The 20,781-nt window shown below is 40.5% G+C and overlaps 1 protein-coding gene across 5 annotated transcripts in view; it reads left to right on the plus strand.

Moving 5' to 3' along the window:
• Nucleotides 1-20,781, plus strand: part of LOC126470490 (histone-lysine N-methyltransferase EHMT2) — a 279,877-nt gene that overhangs the window by 215,968 nt on the left and 43,128 nt on the right. For all 5 annotated transcript variants that reach the window (XR_007586217.1, XR_007586218.1, XM_050098362.1 and 2 more), the window contains one exon: nucleotides 5,331-5,409. Coding sequence is in view for 3 of the 5 variants with exons in the window: in XM_050098362.1 (XP_049954319.1) it covers nucleotides 5,331-5,409 (79 nt within the window). In the remaining 2 variants the exon portion in view is untranslated. The remainder of the gene's footprint in view (nucleotides 1-5,330; nucleotides 5,410-20,781) is intronic.

Raw genomic sequence — 20,781 nt, forward strand, 5'->3', positions numbered from 1 at the left:
TGCTGCAGCCACAGTGACACATGTATATGACACAATTCTGCGAAATTATCTGGAGTTTTGGATAAGGTATGCAACTACTCCGCAATTACTCCGTATCGCATGGTGCAGAGTACTGCACCCTTATCGGACCGACGCCGATATGATAGTGTCATTTCTACCAAAATCTAGTGTGTCTTGTGGCTCTGTTGCTGTGGCTGTCCAGTCACAACTTTTTAACAAATTTTGCACCAATGAGTGCTAGTCCCAAACACTGCGTGTGTCAAATCGACCTGGCCAGTTGCGGTCACTAGTTGGAGTTGCCACTTGTCTGAAATACTTTCAGGTGCGACCTTGGCACCAGCGTCTAAATGGACACATTCTGTTCCTCTGCCCCACACTCAAAAAATACAGAGTAGGGGGATTTGTGGAGGTACATTCCTTGCTGGCAATGTTGTTCGCGATGCTTTTGTGAACTCAGGGTGACACGACTGAGGGGAAACAGCATCTCCCTGCATTATTCAGTTTGGGGAGACATTCTGCTTGCCTTGCAGTGTGCTGCCGGAAATGCCCCCTGCCTATCGACGGCGTCAAAGCCTTGCCGCTGGAGACTAGCCTGGTGGGGCCAGCACCTCCTGTGGTGCTGCAGGTTTTAAAATTCGACCTTTGGGCTAACACGCTGCTGGCTTCACACCACCAGCTCCCTGAGTAAAATCCCACATGAAACTCTGTCCACAAAAATTATGTGCACTTAATGCAATGTAGTGTATTCTCATTTCTCATCCATTAGCCACATCTGTTGGTATGGAGTGATGAACTGCAAATTTGTTCACACCAGTGCTGCTACTTGTCATTACTGACCTAATTAATTATTCAAAAATGCAAAGTGGAAATTGATGTGAGCCTTGCATTCCCAGTGCATGGCCCATATATGTTACCACCTTGCAAATTCTTTATTGGAGTCAACATTTTAATACTTTGCCACAACCTTTTTCCTTAATCTTTATTTCAAACAGCAAAATTATATCTTCAGATGAGTTAATTTCACACTGTTGGAGCTGTGGGGATTTACGCCAAAATACCTGTGAGGATTTGACCCATTTTCCCATTTTCTGTGGAATGCGCTGTGTTTATTATGTGGACAAACAGGAATTATTATTTTTTCGTGAAAGTCAATCTTAAAAGCAGTAATGTCAGTGAGTTATTTGTTGATTCTTCCTTTCAAAAGCATACACTGTACACTGTTCAAGTAAAACACCAAGGGAAGGTACATGTAAGTAGTAAAAAACAGACTTACTCTTTTCTCATATCTGGAGTGAACTACCGAGACAAACTTTCATGGAACAAAAAGTTACAACAAACCTGCCGCTTGGTAGTCAATTCTTGAATCAATGGCAGGCAATTCAAAAACTTGATGCAGGTATTTACCCCACCTGGAGCTTACCACCATCTACCCTATGCCCAATCCAGTGATGCAGAACTTCATTGTTGAGGTAACAATGAATATCATTGCTCCAATGGGGGGGGGGGGGGGGTGTAATTCTTGGAATTAGCAATAATATCAGTTGTAGCAACAACCACAACTGAAATTTTCAAGGTAAGAGGTACCTGTGGCAGTCTTCTTACAGAAGAAAAATGACCCCATGATGATGTTCAGTGGCCCATACTCTCATATTGCAATGACTAACTCTTCCAGATAAATGGAAGGTTGCTTTATTGCTGAACATTAGCTTGGAGTTGAAATGTTCATCCTCAAGTGCTTGAAGGTGATGACTATAATCTTCTGGTTTTAATATTTGTATGAGCTCACATTTTATGGTTTAAAATGTAACCACCATCGCAAAATCTTCTGCAGAGTTTGCTGTGGTATTCCAAGTTTGTGGCTTATGTGGACTGTTCATTTTTTGTGACTGCTACAGATTTACCCTCACCACGGTTCATCTGCCACACTTCGTTGATCGGAACTTTTCTGTTTACGGAGACAACTAGTGTTCCTAAATTGCCAATCTGTCTACATGGTGGTTCTTTTCCATAATTCCTTTTAAATGCATTTTGCACTGTTGTAACAGATAAACATCTCACATATTTTAACATGCAAGAAGTCTTTTCTATCTTTGTCACATTTTGTCAAGGCACTGCACACGTAAGGCCAACTGGTAGGCAGAGTGTTAAATCTGTGAGTTAATGGTGTTCTATTCATGCATCAGTCATATTTGTACATGTAATACTTTGGAAAATATATAGCTTTAAAAACAAGTTACTCTTTCATTATAGCCTTATATTAAGAAGCCATTCCATTGAACTATAAGCAAATAAAAGTAGCACAAACATTCTTCACTGAAATTTACAGACTTTTAAAAGTTGTCCAAAACTAAAGCTCATATAATGTTGGAATTTTGAACAAAATTCTCAGGAGTTGTTATAACTTAATGTCGTGTCATATCCTATGAGATATACGTAATGTATCACTCGCACAGGGAATTGTTCCAAGCAGATTAAAATACATCATTGTTCAACATCATTATACGAAAGGTAACAGAAAAAATCCAAATAACTGTCCAGTTTCATTACAGATATCTTTTTATAATATATTTGATACATTAATGTACTCAAGAGTAAAATCACACGTAAGTAGAAACAATGTTCTGTACTTAGCTCATTACGATTTGGATTTCATAAAGGTCTCTTGACTGAGAACTCACTTTATACATTTGCTTACCAAATACTGTGAGCCTTAAATATCACCAATAGTAATTTTTTGTGATCTGTCAAAGGCATTTGATTGTGTAGACAATAACAGACTTTTAGAAAACTTTTAGGAAAAAAGATGTTTTCTGGGATTAATGATGTTACAAACAACATTTTTTAATCAGAATTAATGGAAAGAATTGAGAACCGGATATTGATTTATTTTGAAAGGAGAGAAAATTTTGTATAACATTTTGTTGACATGCTTGTTGTGTCAAGTCGAAATAAAAAAAATCATCTGCATCATGAACAGTTGACTGTCATATGGTGGTCTCATATGGAAATAATTAGCCTGTGATTGGTTGACCTATGTCATCGTGATGTTATGCTGCCAGTGATTGTGTCATCAATGTTTTTCAAAAAAGTAATAAGTGTTTTTTTGCAAATAGCCTCTCCCATAGTTTAGAAAAAAAGCATTGTAAATTCAGTTCTGTCCAACAAATAGAATAATAGCAACAATTAATGTAGCACATGAATGATGATGTGTACATATTGATGAAAACTTGGAAATTGGAAGTATATATATCGGAGAGGTTGGTAGAGTTTTTTGCCAAACCAGGTCATTTTGGAAGACCATAGTGTCCACAACATACTTTTCATGAAGCTGTAGAAGAAAGTGCAGCACTCGGTTACCAAGAATGTCGAAATAAACCTACTGGTTCATGTTTACAGTAACCTGAATGGGTAACCGAAAGTCACGAGACAGAAAACACACCTAAAATATCACTGAACCACCTCTGGGGTGAACTAACACTCCATACATTGCAGGTTGAATGTGTCATTGGGCTGTTGATGCACTCAGTGACTTGCATCATTTGAAAAGAGAGAAAACTGTGAGTCGTTGGACCACATTACGAATGTTCAGTCATTTACCATATAGTTTCTACTGAGTGAGGTGGCGCACTAGTTAGCACACTGGATCAAATTCAGGAGAACGCTGGTGCAAACCTGCACCTGGCCATCCTGATTTAGGTTTTCTGTGACTTCCCTAAATTACTTCAGGCAAATGCCAGGATGGTTCCTTTGAAAGGACACAGCTGATTTCCTTCTCCATCCTTCCCTTATCTGGGCTTGTGTTCTGTCTCTAATGATCTCATTGTTGATGGGCATTAAACACTAATCTCCTCCTCCTGTTTGTGTAGTTTCTGTGTTATTTTCCCTGCTGAAGATGTGCATGTTTAAGGACTACTATCAATAGTGACTTTTTTCGAGGTACCCAGCTTCAAATGTCTGTTTTAGTCAGTTCCATTGCAGTGTTTGCACTGGAACTGATCGAGACAGGCCAGAATTTACTAACACCTGCAATTCCTGTTGAGTTTGAAACCAGTTATTGACATAGTGTGACACTGGCTCTTGTCCCCCTGTTGCTTAAGAGCTTATGACCATTGCTCTTAATGTGATGTTACATAGCTGCAAGTAGTATACTGTTCCTTGTAGACAGCAGCATACAACAATAAAGTGGGCAACTTCATTCACTGTGTGGTCATGTGCACTTCCAAATGAAATACTTCACTGTCATTACTTCCATCAGTGGAGGAGGATTGCATGACCACCTGGTACCAGTTCTACACTATCTGCAGCATGCCAAAGTGACCATTGTGCTCTTTTAAGGGGTGACAAAACTACAATACTGGAGCAGATATTGTACTCAGTGTTTAAGCTGTCAGTGTCTCAGAAAGAAGTTTGGTATATAGCCACAAAAATTATTGATCATTTCCTCAATAACATAAAAATGTCACAAGTTTAAGAGAAAATTGCATGTCTATTCTGAAGTTGTTTCTTCAGTATAACCCATTGGTGATTAGTGTTCTCTATGTAGCCAGCATACAGCCGTACACACAAACACATCATATATACAAATTCTGTAAACTGACTTGTTTCACATTGATTTGATAGGAGTCTTATAAACGATCTACATGACAAGTAATCAACCTACACACCAGTTTTAGATACTGAACAGGCAGGAAGATGGGCAGCAAAGAGGGAAGTCAAGTACAAAAGAAGGCAGGAATAATAACTGAAGAGCGCTTAAAATCAGTAAAAGGAACATACTGTTATTAGGATAGTAACCCAAGCCAATATGGAAAGTAACTATGGTTTTGAGACATTAGACAACAGAGAATGAGATTTGTGTGGAGGAAAGGGGGGGAAAGGGGGGGGGGGGGGGGAAGAGCCATAGTTCATTGTGATGATGTCTTCAGTATGGATGAATGGGTAGAGTAAGAAACAGGGGGCTCAAGAATAATACTCCTCTTATTATTATTAATGACCATAGGAAAATTATATGTTAAAAAAAAGAAGTTGGTATCTCTAGTGATTTTGGAGACACTTGCCAAGCACTTGTGATTCTATATATATTACGTTTCCGTCATAAAACAACAAGAATTGCCAGTGCAAATGATTGTTTTTCCATTCCTACTCGTCCCAGTACACAGTAAAGTGTTTTCCCACTTATTGTGATCATTTCTTTATTTTTTTTTTTTAAAGAAAGAGCTATGTTTGAATGATACTATAAAGTGTGTGGTGACTATCTTGCATTGCATTTACAATTGTATTTGTTTTTCAAACCGAATGGAATTCTGAAATACAGTGTCTTTCTCTTACAGATACATTGGAGAGATCATTACAGACTGTGAAGCTGATAACAGAGATGATGATACTTACCTCTTTGATTTGGATAATAGGGTGAGACATATTGTGTGATTCAGTTTCTAACTATACTTCTTTTGGGTGATTATAGTTGGGACAACAATTAACAAAACACTTGAAATAGGGATGAATTTCCATATGTCGATCAGTAGCTGAGTAGTATGTAAGGAGTGAGTACCTGATTCTTGGTCTGTAAGTGCACATATGTATATTACGTACTTGTTTCTGATAGTAATGTTACAATTAAATGCAATCAAGAATTTTATAAAAGACTAAGGAAAAATGCAGTTTTCCCTGTTCTATCTAACTACCTCATACGACAGCTTTTTGAGATACTCATTTACTTGTTTCTGTAACTGTTCTTAAATTCCCTTCTAAGTAATTGAGTAATGCATTGGTATGGTATTTTACTTTGTGTTCCATTGCATTGGTACACTGATTTGCATAATTAGCAGAAGTTAAACAACAGCAATAACTCAAAAATATAAATCAGTTGTCATGAACATTGATGTTTTTACCACTGTACTGCTACACAGAACTGCCAAATTCAAATAAGCAACACAAGTTACTTACAACCTGTCACCAGAGGTTGACATGAAAACCACATAAAATTGCATAGAATAATATTATCACTTGCCTAGTATGTATATTCAAAACTTAATTATGTGTCTCTGTGTGTCCATCTTTTTAGAGATGGTTGCAGGACTCAGCTGTTCGACACAGGATGTCAAATTACACGACCTTCAGTGTCTAGTTTCAAAATTTATTTTATTTGCCTACCAGTTTCAGCATTTTACTATGCCACCTTCAGGCCCCTGACCGATGTGTAGGAAGATCAAAATTGGGCCAGCAATACTGGTATTACTAGATTTTTGGTATAGAGATCACTACAACCACCATCTGCCTGGTTGGTTTTCTGAATAATGCTGGAAAGTCAGGAATAGATCCCTTTCAGTTCAACAAAAAGTTCCAAACACAGAGTGAAGGCTTCAAATTGTTTCTTCTGTCATTTCTGGTTAAAGAAATATGTAATCACTCATTGTTGCCTTTTAAAACTGTATCAATGATAATTATATGATTTGTTCATCCATCGACCAAAAATATATGTGTGCTTCAGTTGATGGCCAGAGATGGTGCCCTACTGTGTTCCATTTTGAGTGCTGTAATGTCATAAAAAAAAGTCTTTTGTGAATTTTTGTACAAAGTAATACTTAACTGCTACAGCATTAAGGCAGTAAAATCTGTAGCAGTATGCTGCCCCCCCTTTCTCGCCTCTCAGCTCTTTTGTGGGTACATATGTGACAAGTATGGGCTTGAAGAAATTGCAGCATTTCTCTCTCGCTCTTTCCCATGCTGTAAATCCCCACTCCCCCAACTGGCTATCTCTTCTCAGATTCCTAATGTTTGATCACACATGCATGCTCACTGTGTGGACAACTAATCCTTCCAAAAAGTCAGTGCTAGAGCCAATCATATGTGATAGGTTGTGCTTGACTATAGCCCTGTGACAACGTAGGTCTTGCGTGGTGATTGTGCGAGTTGTTATCTCCCCATGTAAGTCAAAAAGTTGGTAGTAGTTCTGTTGCGGCACTAGGGCTCTGACCAAAACAAGGAACCAAACAATTTACTCAATATTTGCTTTTCCTAGGACAGATGGTGATTCTTTTAGAACAGTGAAACTGTGGTTTTTGACACTGGAGAATATCAAAGATAAGTTGTGGAAATAGCCAACATGGAAAAAATGCATTACATATCTCTAATGATTAAACCACTAACAACCAGATCTCAAGCACTCTGAGCCAGTACCCCTTGAGGAGATATTCCTGTCACTTCTCCTTTGCACAAAAGCATTAATGTGATCCAAGACACTATCTTTCACTGAGATCTAGCTTTCCAGTTTGACAAAAAAGTCAGAGCAAACCTCGACGATTCAGAGGAAAACCAGGTTGATACATGTTCTTTCATATCTACATTTAAAACACACATCGTAATGAAAAATTAAAGTTGTGCATTATAGATGTGCTATGCCCTGCCACTCATCAGATATTTTTGATGTTTACATTATGGTAATATATCATCTCACTGTAGGAACTGCCACAGAACTCCACATGACAACCACCCATGCCAACAGCCTCTGCAGTGCACAATATGACCTGACCATCATTCTCCCCAAACACAAATTTACCTGATTTTTAAAACAAAATAGGAAATATGGGAATATGAAACAATTAACCACCTGTAATACCTTAAAGATTGAAAAAAAGTATAAATATCTTCTTTCGGTTGATATGATAATGAAATCTGCTTAGGCAACAGCTAGCACATCCACCTGTTTCAAGTCATTAACTACCTACACATCAATAAGCCATTATAGAGGGAGAGGTTACACCTGGCTTGAACACACCCATATTGTGCCAGCAGATAAATTTCTGCTGCAGCAGCCTGAGACACTTTTCTTCACTAGCATTGCTTGGGTGGGGGCCATCTGGGACAGTATCCTCCACAATTAAATAAGTCACTTGGTAAAAAGGGGTATGGGTATCAGACCATAGAACAGTTTGGTTATCTGTAAATGTAGACTGTTGTGGAATGCACTGCTGATGAAATCTTCATGAGCTTCCATCAATGTGGCTATGTTGAAATCCTGTGATGATTCAATGATTGTCACTCTCAAAATCTTCTGGTGAAGTGTTGAGATTATGTGTACATCCCACCTGAGTGGCAGAATTTTAACACAGCCTCCTAGATGGAAGCCTGAGAAGATTTCATCAGTTTTGTTATCTTAGTTCCTGGATATGCAACCCAAGAAACACTCACAAGAATTAAAATCTTCCAAAGAAATAAAGAAAGAGAAAGGAAAAAGTGTAAACCAAAGCACATTAGAGGAGACCGTTTGACTCTGAATCTTCCCTATAAGTATGGATATTATGTTTGTCCTTCAGAAGCTCAGGAATGAACAGCAACTTAACCTAACTGCTTTTCATCTTTGTCAGTCCAACTCCTCTTGTAATCATTGTAGAATGGAACATTAATAATCATTACTACCATCTGGCTGAACTCAAGCAGTTGTCCCCCTTCTCCACCATACATGTAGCACTGCAAGAATCACAGTTACACAGCTCGAAACTAACATGTTTTTAGTCATGTTCGAACTATATGGAGAGTGCTTCGGGAGTCTGTGCACATTAGTACAATCATCTGCTTTCTGCAAGCAGGTACTTCAAGCTGTAACTGTTAGAACTGTCTGCCTTGGTACAAGTTACACACATCCTGTCCAGAGCTGAAAGATCTAGTACATCAATCAGCCCCCTCCTTCCCTCCCCCACCCACCCTTATTTATCCTGCTGGGTGATTTCAACACCTACATACATTCATACATATGTACATTACATACATTCATTAATCCTTGTTCCATAGATCATGAATACGACATTTCGTAATGGTGTGGAATGTGTCACTTTAATATAAGTTACCCAAAGTGAGAGTGCAACTAGTAGAGGATAGTTAGTCCAGTGGCTTTTCCTTCATTTTTCCTTTGATGAATATAGGAACCTCCATGCATTTTAGAACATCAGCATATGGAGCTATTCAAAAGTAACTTATTTATGGTATGAGCTGTTAAAGGATTAACTCTGGAATCACTTATTTCTTGATTCAGTGGCATACTGACTTAATTTTCTTTCTCTGCTTAACCTACAGTTATTTTTTTCATAATATCCAGAATATTTTGGGAATGTGATCCCATTAAGTAGCATGATAAAGGAAATGTTTAATATGCTACAAAATATTAATGGACGTGCGCGTATCATTTTCATTGGACACTGATCTTGATGGGTATAAAATCTCAATGTGTGTGTGTGTGTGTGTGTGTGTGTGTGTGTGTGTGTGTGTGTGTTCCACTGTTTGATGAAGTGCAAAATATTCCCCCATCACAAATTCTTCCAGCATAACCAATTTCAATAATAGTAAATAATCCATCAGCCTAGCAACATGCCATTAATATAACAGGGTGGTATGATTTGTAATTGAGGTATGTTGAATGACTGTTTGCCAGTTTCTCAGATTTGACTTGTTTGTGTGTGTAACAAAAAGCTGCTCAGGTGTAATCCTGCAAGCTCACAACATCTTTCCTGATTAGATTTGATAGGATGCACTTCTTGTACTCAGATTCACAGAGAGGAATCCTCAAGAAGTAGAACACATCATATAACAAGAATACATGTTGCTTCAATGGATCCTAAGTGGAATGGTCCTCATTCATGTGGAATAAATAAAAATCTGAAACATGTTTTCATTTAAGAAGTGATACCAATCGTGTCACAAAACATGTAAATGTACAATAAACTGAGGTGCATATGATGCTACTTTGGGTATTGTAGCCATGCATCATCCGATAGAAAACAAGTTTTTGACACTCACTCACTCACTCACTCACATTGGTCACATTACTGAACTGAAGACATAAAGAAGTCGGATTTTACATAATACTCACATTATTTAATATTATACATAATATATACATCAGTTGGTTCTGCTAAGAAATTCATCAAAGTAGTCAAAGAATGGTTCCAATGGCTCTGAGCACTATGGGACTTAATTTCTGAGGTCATCAGTCCCCTAGAACGTAGAACTAATTAAACCTAACTAACCTAACGACATCACACACATCCATGCCCGAGGCAGGATTCGAACCTGCGACCGTAGCGGTCGCGCAGTTCCAGACTCTAGCGCCTAGAACTGCTCGGCCACCCCGGCCGGCTACCGATTCCAAACTGTTGGCTTGAAAGAGAGATACATTCATTAAGAAATAAATATAATGAAAAGCAGTAGTTAATATACTCAGCCTTGAACAGGCCTCTGCAGGACATTCTTGTTTCCACATCTCAAGTGATTTGTGTTGCACTCTTTTGGATTTGGAAAACTTTAGCTTGGTTGTTATCCCTAAAAATGATCCTGTATTACATTAAGAAATGAAAGTAAGTGAAGTATCTTAGCTCTTTTTATTTTTATATCAGTAATGTCTACAAATAAAGATTTGTTTAGGTGCTTCAGCAGTTATATTGTATGTTCCTCACAGTATGAAATTGTAATCCAAGAATTTAACACTCTCAACCTCTTCTAACTACTTATCGTATTTTAGAAATATACTGGGAGGAAATCTCTTCACAGTTCTGAACTGTATAGTACATTTGTGTGCAGAACTGCAATGATATCCAGTTGGTAACCAGTCAGCAATTTAGAGGACCTACTTGTTTTGTACCACTTGAATAGTCTCATGTGTGGATGGCCTTAGTGTCACACATGGCAGCTCCTCTTTGCAGTTTTAATTTTGTACCTGTGATACAGTGGTTCATCCACAATGTTCTTTGCGACAGCGTCTATATGCCAACCATTTTATCAATACCATATTCAAAATCCAGTGATACCTATGAAAAGCCATTTGGGATGCAGGCTCTTGTAGCCTACATCATAATATCCCAAGAAAAAGATATTGACAAGATATTACAAGAAACAACAAGTATGATTACCCATGCAGCACATAATGCAATACCCTATTCATCCGCACCATCTCTATGCAACTATCTCCTACAGAGCTCTCAAAAAAATACTTGAAGACCTCATAAATAGATAAGGAGCATTACAATGGTGAGAGGTACGTCCTGGTCTATCATCTTGTCATTGGGCTGTCATCTTGTCATTTTTGCTGATCTTGTTTTTGATTTTGTGGAGCTAAACAGTTGTATGGAAGTGCATACAAACCAAACCACTGTCAGATTCTGTAGCCACATTGTTCATCTTCTGCCTACCAATCTTTTCCGTGCAACTTATCTTCCTGTCATGAGTCTGAGAACATTGTACCTTTCTCCTCTCACGATGTTGTCAAAATATTCTAGCTCCCTGCTTTTGATTGTGTTCTTCGAATACTTATTCTTCTTGATTCACCTTAGAAGTTCTTTATAGGTAATTCTGTGAGTCCAGGATATTTTTTAACACTCGTTGATATAGCCACATTTGGAATTCCTCAGTCTTCTTCATTGTTACCTTATTAAGAGTCCATGCCTCCATTCCGTATGAGACTACTTGAATTATATAACATTTAATCATTTGGAGTCTTAGTTGCAAATTTAAATTCTGCTACTAATCTAATTTTGTACAAATGATCAGTCACAAGCTTGTACATTGAAGATCCAGAGAAACTGGTACATCTGCCTACTATTGTGTAGGGTCTCTGCGAGCACCCAGAAGTGCACCAACACAACACAGCATGGACTCGACTAATTTTCGAAGTAGTGCTGGAGAGAATTGACACCATGAACCCTGCAGGGCTGTCCATAAATCCGTAAGAGTATGAGGGGAGGAGATCTCTTCTGGACAGCAAGTTGCAAGGCATCTCAGATATCTAGAATGAGATTTTTCACTCTGCAGTGGATTTTGCACTGATACGAAACTTCCTGGCAGATCTAAACTGCGTGCTGGGACGAGACTCTAACTCGGGACCTTTGCCTTTTGTGGGCAAGTGCTCCACCGACTGAGCTATCCAAGTCTCAGTCCGGGACAGTTTTAATCTGCCAGGAAGTTTCATATCAGCACACACTCCACCTCAGAGTGAAGATCTCATTTTGGAAACATCCCCCAGGCTGTGGCTAAGCCGTGTCTCCACAATATCCTTTCTTCCAGGAGTGTTAGTTCTGCAATGTTTACAGAAGAGCTTCTGTCAAGTTTAGAAGGTAGGAGATGAGTTACTGGCAGAATTGAAGCTGTGAGGATGGGTCGTGAGTCGTGCTAGGGTAGCTCAATTGGTAGAGCATTTGCCCACTAAAGGCAAAGGTCCCGAGTTCGAGTCTCGGCCTGACACACAGTTTTAATCTGCCATCAAGTTTCATATCGGTGCACACTCTGCTGCAGAGTGAAAATCTCATTCTGGAAACATCCACCAGGGTGTGGCTAAGCCATGTCTCCACAATATCCTTTCTTTCAGGAGTGCTAGTTCTGCAAGGTTCACAGAAGACCTTCTGTGAAGTTTAGAAGGTAGAAGATGAGTTATTGGCAGAATTGAGCTGTGAGGACGGGTCGTAAGTCATGCTTGGGTAGCTCAGTTGGTAGAGCACTTGCCTGTGAAAGGCAGAGGTCCCGAGTTCGAGACTCAGTCCGGCACACAGTTTTAATCATATCAGATATGCTCACTAATGTTCATGTCTGGGGAGTTTAGTGGCCAGTGGAAGTGTTTAAACTCAGAAGAGTGTTCCTGGAGCCAGTCTGTAGCAATTTTGGAGAAGAGTGTTCCTGGAGCCAGTCTGTAGCAATTTTGGCTGGGGAGTTTAGTGGCCAGTGGAAGTGTTTAAACTCAGAAGAGTGTTCCTGAAGCCAGTCTGTAGCAATTTTGGATGTGTTTGGTGTTGCATTGTCCTGCTGGAATTGCCCAAGTCCGTCGGAATGCACAATGAACATGAATGGATGCACGTGATCAGACAGGATGCTTACATATGTGTCACCTGTCAGAGTCATATCTATATGTATCTGGGGTCCCATATCACTCCAACTGCACACGCCCCACATCATTACAGAGCCTCCACCAGCTTGAACAGTTCTCTCCTGGATTCGTGAGGTTGTCTCCATACCCGTACACATCCACCCACTCGATATAATTTGAAACGTGATTCATCCAACCAGGCAACATGTTTCCAGTCATCAACAGTCCAGTGTCAGTATTAATAGGCCCAGGTGAGGCATAAAGCTTTCTGTTGTGCAGTCTTCAAGGGTACACAGGTTGGCCTTTGGCTCCAAAAGCCTATATTGATGATGTTTTGTTGAATGGTTTGTATGCTGATGCTTGTTGATGGCCCAGCATTGAAATCTGCAGCAGTTTGTGGAAGGGTCAAACTTCTTGCAGGTTCTTTTTTCGGCCACAGCAACATCAGAGATTTGATGTTTTACCAGATTTCTGATATTCACAGTACACTCGTGAAATGGTCGTATGAGAAAATTCCCACTTCATCGCCACCTCAGGGATGATGTGTCCTATTGCCTGTGCGCCGACTATAACACCTCTTTCAAACTCACTTAAATCTTGATAACCTCCCCTTATAGTATCAGTAACCATTGTAACATCTGCGCTATACACTTTTTGTCTTATATAGGCGTTGCGGAATGCAGTGCCATATTCTGCCTGTTTACATATCTCTATATTTGAATATGCATGCCTGTACTAGTTTCTCTGATGCTTCAGTGTAGTTTAGTCAAACAGTGGGGACATGAATGCGGAAACAATGTCACTTTAGTGTATGGGCATACAACTGCAACATAACAGTAGGAATTTTTTACCTACTGGAATTCCAGAGTTTTAGCTCGATGAGACCTACATACCCTTCCTTTTGATGTAGCTGAATTATAGGAGATGCAATATGCCAAAATGTCGGCCTCGAGCAGTTTTACGCTTCATTAAATTTTTATGGTGTACACTATCCTATCTTCTGACACCCATCAGATGGAGATATATAATGCGCCTTTTACAGACTGATTGGTCAACACCACACAAGTGCAATGCAAAGATACATCCCCAGGACCAGGTACTATAGTATACACAATCAAATACTTCACGACCTCAGTGATAATTTTAAAAAATTTTTTTTGAAAAGAATAGTGGTTATGTTTAACAATGTTTGGCTAGAGGCATCTTTTCCCTCCCAGTATACAGAAATTATCATTGTACCTGGTAAAAATCTACATGATATTTACTGCTACAGACTGAACAATTCATCAATGATGCTATGCAAACTGCTGGAATGGGTGGTAAATCAGAGGCTTTGTTGATGCTGGAAACAAGAAATTGGCTTTCACAATTTCACTGTGGATTTTGAAGATCTAGATCCACAACCAACAGACTTTCATGATCTGACTCTGTCATCAGTGATGCCTAATAGTAGTCTCCCTTGATTTACAAAAATCGTGAGCTACAGTGTGACAACACCACATCTTAACTTCGAAGGCCGTTTACCCAATTGTGTTAAGAATTTAATATCATATTGACATTTACAGTCGATTGTTGGTATGGTCCTAAATAATCAACTTGTGTAGGAAAATGGAGTTAAAAGAGTTAAATCTTTATCACTAGCCTTTCACAATTGCCATAAGTGGGATTATCACAAGTGCAAGACCAAATATGTCACCTGCCTTATATGTAAATGACTTCCGTCTGTACTAAATTTCTATTTTACTATGCTGTGCAGGCTGTCATTTTCAATATTGGCCGTTCAGGAGACACATATTTGGGCCCAAAATTATGGGTATTGGCTTTTTATCTATGACACTCAGGGTCATACTCTTCTGTAGAACTTGGTCCACCTACCTATACCCTGAGTCATATCTTGATGATCAGCTGCTGGGAGCAGTAGACATCTTTCACTTTTTAGGGTTGCTATTCGCCCATAAAGTGACTTGAAACAGCTGAAGACAAACTATAAGTGGAAATTAAACTCCTTGTGCTGCCACAGAACACCTCTTGGGGTGCAGATTATCAGATTCTAGTACAATTTCACCATGACTAATTTTGTCTTGATAGGTTATGGATGTGTTGCCTAGGTGTCTTTCCTGGTGAGCCCTGCTGCTAGTCTCTAGGTGGAAACAAGGATTCTAACTCTGAAATATCCCTCCAGCAACTTCTAATTAATTGTTTGGTTAAGATTGTTCACAGGCCCAGACTACTTATTACTCCTGTTAGTCATAACTCATAACATCCATTGCCTTATGGATCACTCAAAAATGGGAAAAGCAGCAGATTGACTAGAAGACATCCTCGCCCCAATAGTATGCCTGTCTACCCCTCAGACAGTTTTCCCCTGTGTTATAGTCCTTGATATATTGTCTCCAGTTTGGCATGGAGGATTGCACAGATGCTAGTGTCCATCAGTGTTGGTTAGAGTTAGCATTCCATGACTACTCAACCTTTAGTCCAATATATACCAATGGCTCCAAGACTATAGAAAGACTGCTACACTGTTGTTAATATTTTTATGAACAACACTCCCTTTTTACTGTATGCAGTATCTGCTCAGCTGAATTAATAGCAAACCTTAAGAGATCTCATCGAGCTAAAACTTCCACTTGCCACAAATGCCATGTGCCGATTCTTGTAGTAGGAAATCAGAAATTACTTAGTCGTCCATTAATCTCACTGTATTCTAGAAGTCATTTCCTGTGATGGCGTCACAGCCTTTGGATCCTCTCGACTCTATATTACCTGCCAAGTTTCACTGGTGATTTCTTGGTTATGAGGAAATAGGGACTAATTACACACTAATGAGTCCATCATCGTCATCATCATCATCATCATCATCATCGTCATCATCTTTGGGATGAAACTTGACTAAGCTTTCAGTAGAGGTGGTCAGCACAAGCATTAATCTTGCTCACTGCTCGTGTCATTGGCAACTCCTCATCTGTAGCGATATGATGTGCACATGGTTTTCATTACATATTCACATAATTTTCCATAGAAAGGTTGTAGTATATGTTAGTTTACATGAAAATTTGTCCTGTAAAATTCATTTATAGGATTTCAATTAATCTGGCCGATTTCAAAATCTGCTGTAGAACCTTCACTTTAACTGTCATACTGTATGGCTTGGCGGCTCAATGGTCAAGACTATTGATCCAAAGGTCTGTGGTTCAATCCCTGGTCAGTACTGGGGTATTGATTTGTTTCTTATTACTTGTTTCCTCTCTGCCAATATTTGATAATGTGAAAATGCAGATTTGCATGTGACAGAGTAAACACACAAGCACTAGTCATGTACCCTACTCTGTGGGTTCAATGTTCCAGAGACCACTTCCCAATTTGGTTACACCATGTAAAAGACAGAATAGTTTCTGAAGGCAACAAACAATATGAGTGCTCAGCAAGTCAAAAGTGGATGCTGTATAGCCAGCTGATGTATGTGAACATTGAGCATCCAGAAATGGGTAGAGCACCTCACCAGCATGATTCACTATGTCACTGATAAATCTGTGCCAAGTCTTCAGGAAAACTAAGGAGACACTCAATTCTCTGATGGAGTGAGGATTATCACTCTGCAATCAGATAATCACAATTTGATATGCAGAGTTAAAAGGGCTGTCAACCAATAAGGACCCAACAGCCATTTTTGTATTGAATGACGGCGAAAAGCTGTCCTATAATTAACGAGAGGAAAAATTGTGGCAGCAGTCTGTGAACATTATTAATGTTTCCATTAAACTTGACCACTTCTGAGAAGCCATTAGGAATATTTCAGGGAGATGTAGACTGTGCTTTATTAATGCTGTAATGTGCAATGGAAGTCTCATGACTAGTAAGAGATACATTGTGACAACCATGGCAGAACACTTGGCAGAATCACTGCTACCATCAGCCAGAATCCAGCTTTGTGTTATCTTCAAGTGTTTGCTGGAAGGAGTAGTTGGGACTTGGGTTCAACAAATTATGCAACTTGCAAATGTACTCTGTGTGTCAGAGCTGAATTGAGCACTGACTGCAGCATGGAACACGGCACATAGCACTAGGTCACAACAAAATCCACTGCAGTCTGTTTGACACCTTGCTGGAAATTTTAAGAAAATTGTCCTTAACCTTTTTACTTGATAAGGAAATCTGGAAATTCTCTAACTCATGAAAGGAAGCTGTTTTAGTTCTCCTTCACAAACCTGCAAAAGACTAAAAATTCCCAAGTAGCTATTATGTTGTTGCCCACACTAGCTGCTTCTCTTCCCCCCTCCCAAGCATAACCTCATGATGCTGCATCTAGCACCCCTGTCCTGTCCTGTCCCCACCCCCTCACTTCATGCTCCCACAGCCAGCACTAGCATCTTCCCCCACTCCAATCCTGCTATCTCTCCCCTACCCTCCCCTCCTCAACCCACCCCACTCACACCTTTTCTGTACCCCCACTACTCTTTCAAGCAAAGATTGCTGCTTACCTAAAATACAGTTGCAGACAGGCTGTAGAGCTTGGTGGCAACAGTGGCCACAAACTGTGCTTCTGTAAATGTGTGTGTTTTCTACATCTGATGAAGGATTTAGTATGATAGCAGAATATATCTAGCATTCTTTTTTGCTGCACCTGTCTGTGACTCAGTGCTTCTTCAGTGTGGGGAAAAGCACTCTCTCCTTTCCAACTGTTGTTATTCCATCCTGGATTTTCCATTATACGCTGTCTGACAAAAAACAAAGTCAAGCTCCCAGAAGTAATAGTATTTCATAGATTTCATGTTTGTTTTGAATACAGTCAGAGAGAGTCCCTTTAGTCAACCATAGTGCCAGTAGTGCTAGTGTTTGTTTTCAATACAGTCCAGAGACAGGTAGTGCTATTTTCATTGTTTTCTACAAGAAGTGGCTAGCAACCACAGTTTAGTCAACAATCAGCTGCCTTTAGTGAATTGGCAGTCTAGTTAAAAGTTGAATAACTCTCTACAGTAAATTGATTTCTTAGGATGGATAGGATGTGTGACTGCTGTGTACGGACGCAGGAGGAGCTGGCCACTGTTCGTGAACAGCTGAATGTGTTGATGGCCGCAGTCAGCCGTCTTCAGGCTGCTGCCTCGGAGTGTAGCGGCAGTGGGGAGTCTGGTGCATCGCATGGTACACCCCAGGTGTTACATGCTTCACCCACTGTTCCTGCTGTCGAGACATCTTCGTGGGTACCGGGCGCGGTTGGGCCACCCTCTCCCCTAGGGGAGCAGCGGGTTCAGCGGCGTTCGCGGTGCACGAAGCGGAGGGTAAATGTGGAGGCTGGCCGTGTGGCATTGCCCGCTCTGCCTATGAGTGGACATGTGGCCGCTCCTTCAGCAAGGTCCGAGCAGGCACACGGGGAGGAGGGGTTTATTAGTTATGGGGAGCTCCAACCTCAGGTGGGTGATGGAGCGCCTTAGGGAAATAGCGGAAAGGTCGGGGAAGAAGGCCAGTGTTCACTCTGTCTGCTTGCCGGGGGGTCTCATCCGAGATGTGGAGGAGGCCCTGCCGGAGGTGATAGAGAGCACTGGGTGCACCCGACTGCAAATTGTTGTTCATGTTAGCACCAATGACTCCTGCCGTCTGGGTTCAGAGGTCATCCTCAGTTCGTACATGCAGTTGGCGGAATTGGTGAAGGCGGAAAGCCTCGCTCGCGGGGTGGAATCAGAGCTAACTATTTGTAGTATCGTTCCCAGAACCGATCGCAGTCCTCTGGTTTGGAGCTGAGTGGAAGGCTTAAACCAGAGGCTCAGACGATTCTGCATAGATCTGGGGTGCAAATTTCTCAACCTCCGCTATCGGGTGGAGAAATGTAGGGTCCCCCTGAATAGGTCAGGCGTGCACTACATGCTGGAAGTGGCTACAAGGGTAGCGGAGTACGTGTGGAGTGCACATGGGGGTTTTTTAGGTTAGAGAATTCCCTCCCTAGGCCTGACAAGATGCCTCCTGAGACACGGCAAGGTAGGAGTAGGCAAAATGCAACAGGGAATAACAATATTAATGTGCTAATAGTAAACTGCAGGAGCGTCTATAGAAAGGTCCCAGAACTGCTCTCATTAATAAACGGTCACAACGCCCATATAGTACTAGCGACAGAAAGTTGGCTGAAACCAGACGTAAACAGTAATGAAATCTTAAACTCAGATTGGAATGTATACCACAGAGACAGGCTGGACAGTGAAGGGGGAGGCGTATTTATAGCAATAAGAAGTGCAATAGTATAGAAGTAAATTGACGGAGATACGAAATGTGAAATAATTTGGGTGAAGGTCACGGTTAAAGCAGGCTCAGACATGGTAATTGGATGTCTCTATAGGCCCCCTGGCTCAGCAGCTGTTGTGGCTGAGCACCTGAAGGATAACTTGGAAAATATTTCGTGTAGATTTCCCCACCATGTTATAGTTCTGGGTGGAGATTTTAATTTGCCGGATGTAGACTGGGAGACTCAAATGCTCATAACAGGTGGCAGGGACAAAGAATCCAGTGAAATTTTTTTAAGTGCTTTATCTGAAAACTACCTTGAGCAGTTAAACAGAGAACCGACTCGTGGTGATAACATATTAGACCTTCTGGTGACAAACAGACCCGAACTATTTGAAACAGTTAATGCAGAACAGGGAATCAGCGATCATAAAGTGGTTACTGCAGTGATGATTTCAGCCGTAAATAGAAATATTAAAAAAGGTAGGAAGATTTTTCTGTTTAGCAAAAGTGACAAAAGCAGATTACAGAGTACCTGACGGCTCAACACAAAAGTTTTGTCTCAAGTACAGATAGTGTTGAGGATCAGTGGACAAAGTTCAAAACCATCGTACAATATGCGTTAGATGATTATGTGCCAAGCAAGATCGTAAGAGATGGAAAAGAGCCACCGTGGTACAACAACCAAGTTAGAAAACTGCTGCGGAAGCAAAGGGAACTTCACAGCAAACATAAACATGGCCAAAGCCTTGCAGACAAACAAAAATTACGCGAAGCGAAATGTAGTGTGAGGAGGGCTATGTGAGAGGCGTTCAATGAATTCGAAAGTAAAGTTCTATGTACTGACTTGGCAGAAAATCCTAAGAAATTTTGGTCTTATGTCAAAGTGGTAGGTGGATCAAAACAAAATGTCGAGACACTCTGTGACCAAAATGGTACTGAAACAGAGGATGACAGACTAAAGGCCGAAATACTAAATGTCTTTTTCCAAAGCCGTTTCACAGAGTAAGACTGCACTGTAGTTCCTTCTCTAGATTGTCGCACAGATGACAAAATGGTAGATATCGAAATAGATGACAGAGGGATAGAGAAACAATTAAAATCGCTCAAAAGAGGAAAGGCCGCTGGACCTGATGGGATACAAGTTCGATTTTACACAGAGTACACGAAGGATCTTGCCCCCCTTCTTGCAGCGGTGTACCATAGGTCTCTAGAAGAGCGTAGTGTTCTAAAGGATTGGAAAAGGGCACAGGTCATCCCTGTATTCAAGAAGGGGCGTCGAACAGATGTGCAGAACTATAGACCTATATCTCTAACGTCGATCAGTTGTAGAATTTTGGAACACGTATTATATTCGAGTATAATGACTTTTCTGGAGACTAGAAATCTACTCTGTAGGAATCAGCATGGGTTTTGAAAAAGACGGTCGTGTGAAACCCAGCTTGCTCTATTCGTCCACGAGACTCGGAGGGCCATAGACACGGGTTCACAGGTAGATGCCGTTTTTCTTGACTTCCGCAAGGTGTTCGATACAGTTCCCCACAGACGTTTAATGAACAAAGTAAGAGCATATGGACTATCAGACCAATTGTGTGATTGGATTGAAGAGTTTCTAGCTAACAGAACGCAGCATGTCATTCTCAATGGAGAGAAGTCTTCCAAAGTAAGAGTGATTTCAGGTGTGCCGCAGGGGAGTGTCGTAGGACCGTTGCTATTCACAATAT

This window comes from Schistocerca serialis, chromosome 3, assembly GCF_023864345.2.
Source record: "Schistocerca serialis cubense isolate TAMUIC-IGC-003099 chromosome 3, iqSchSeri2.2, whole genome shotgun sequence".
Taxonomy (NCBI): Eukaryota; Metazoa; Arthropoda; class Insecta; order Orthoptera; family Acrididae; genus Schistocerca; species Schistocerca serialis.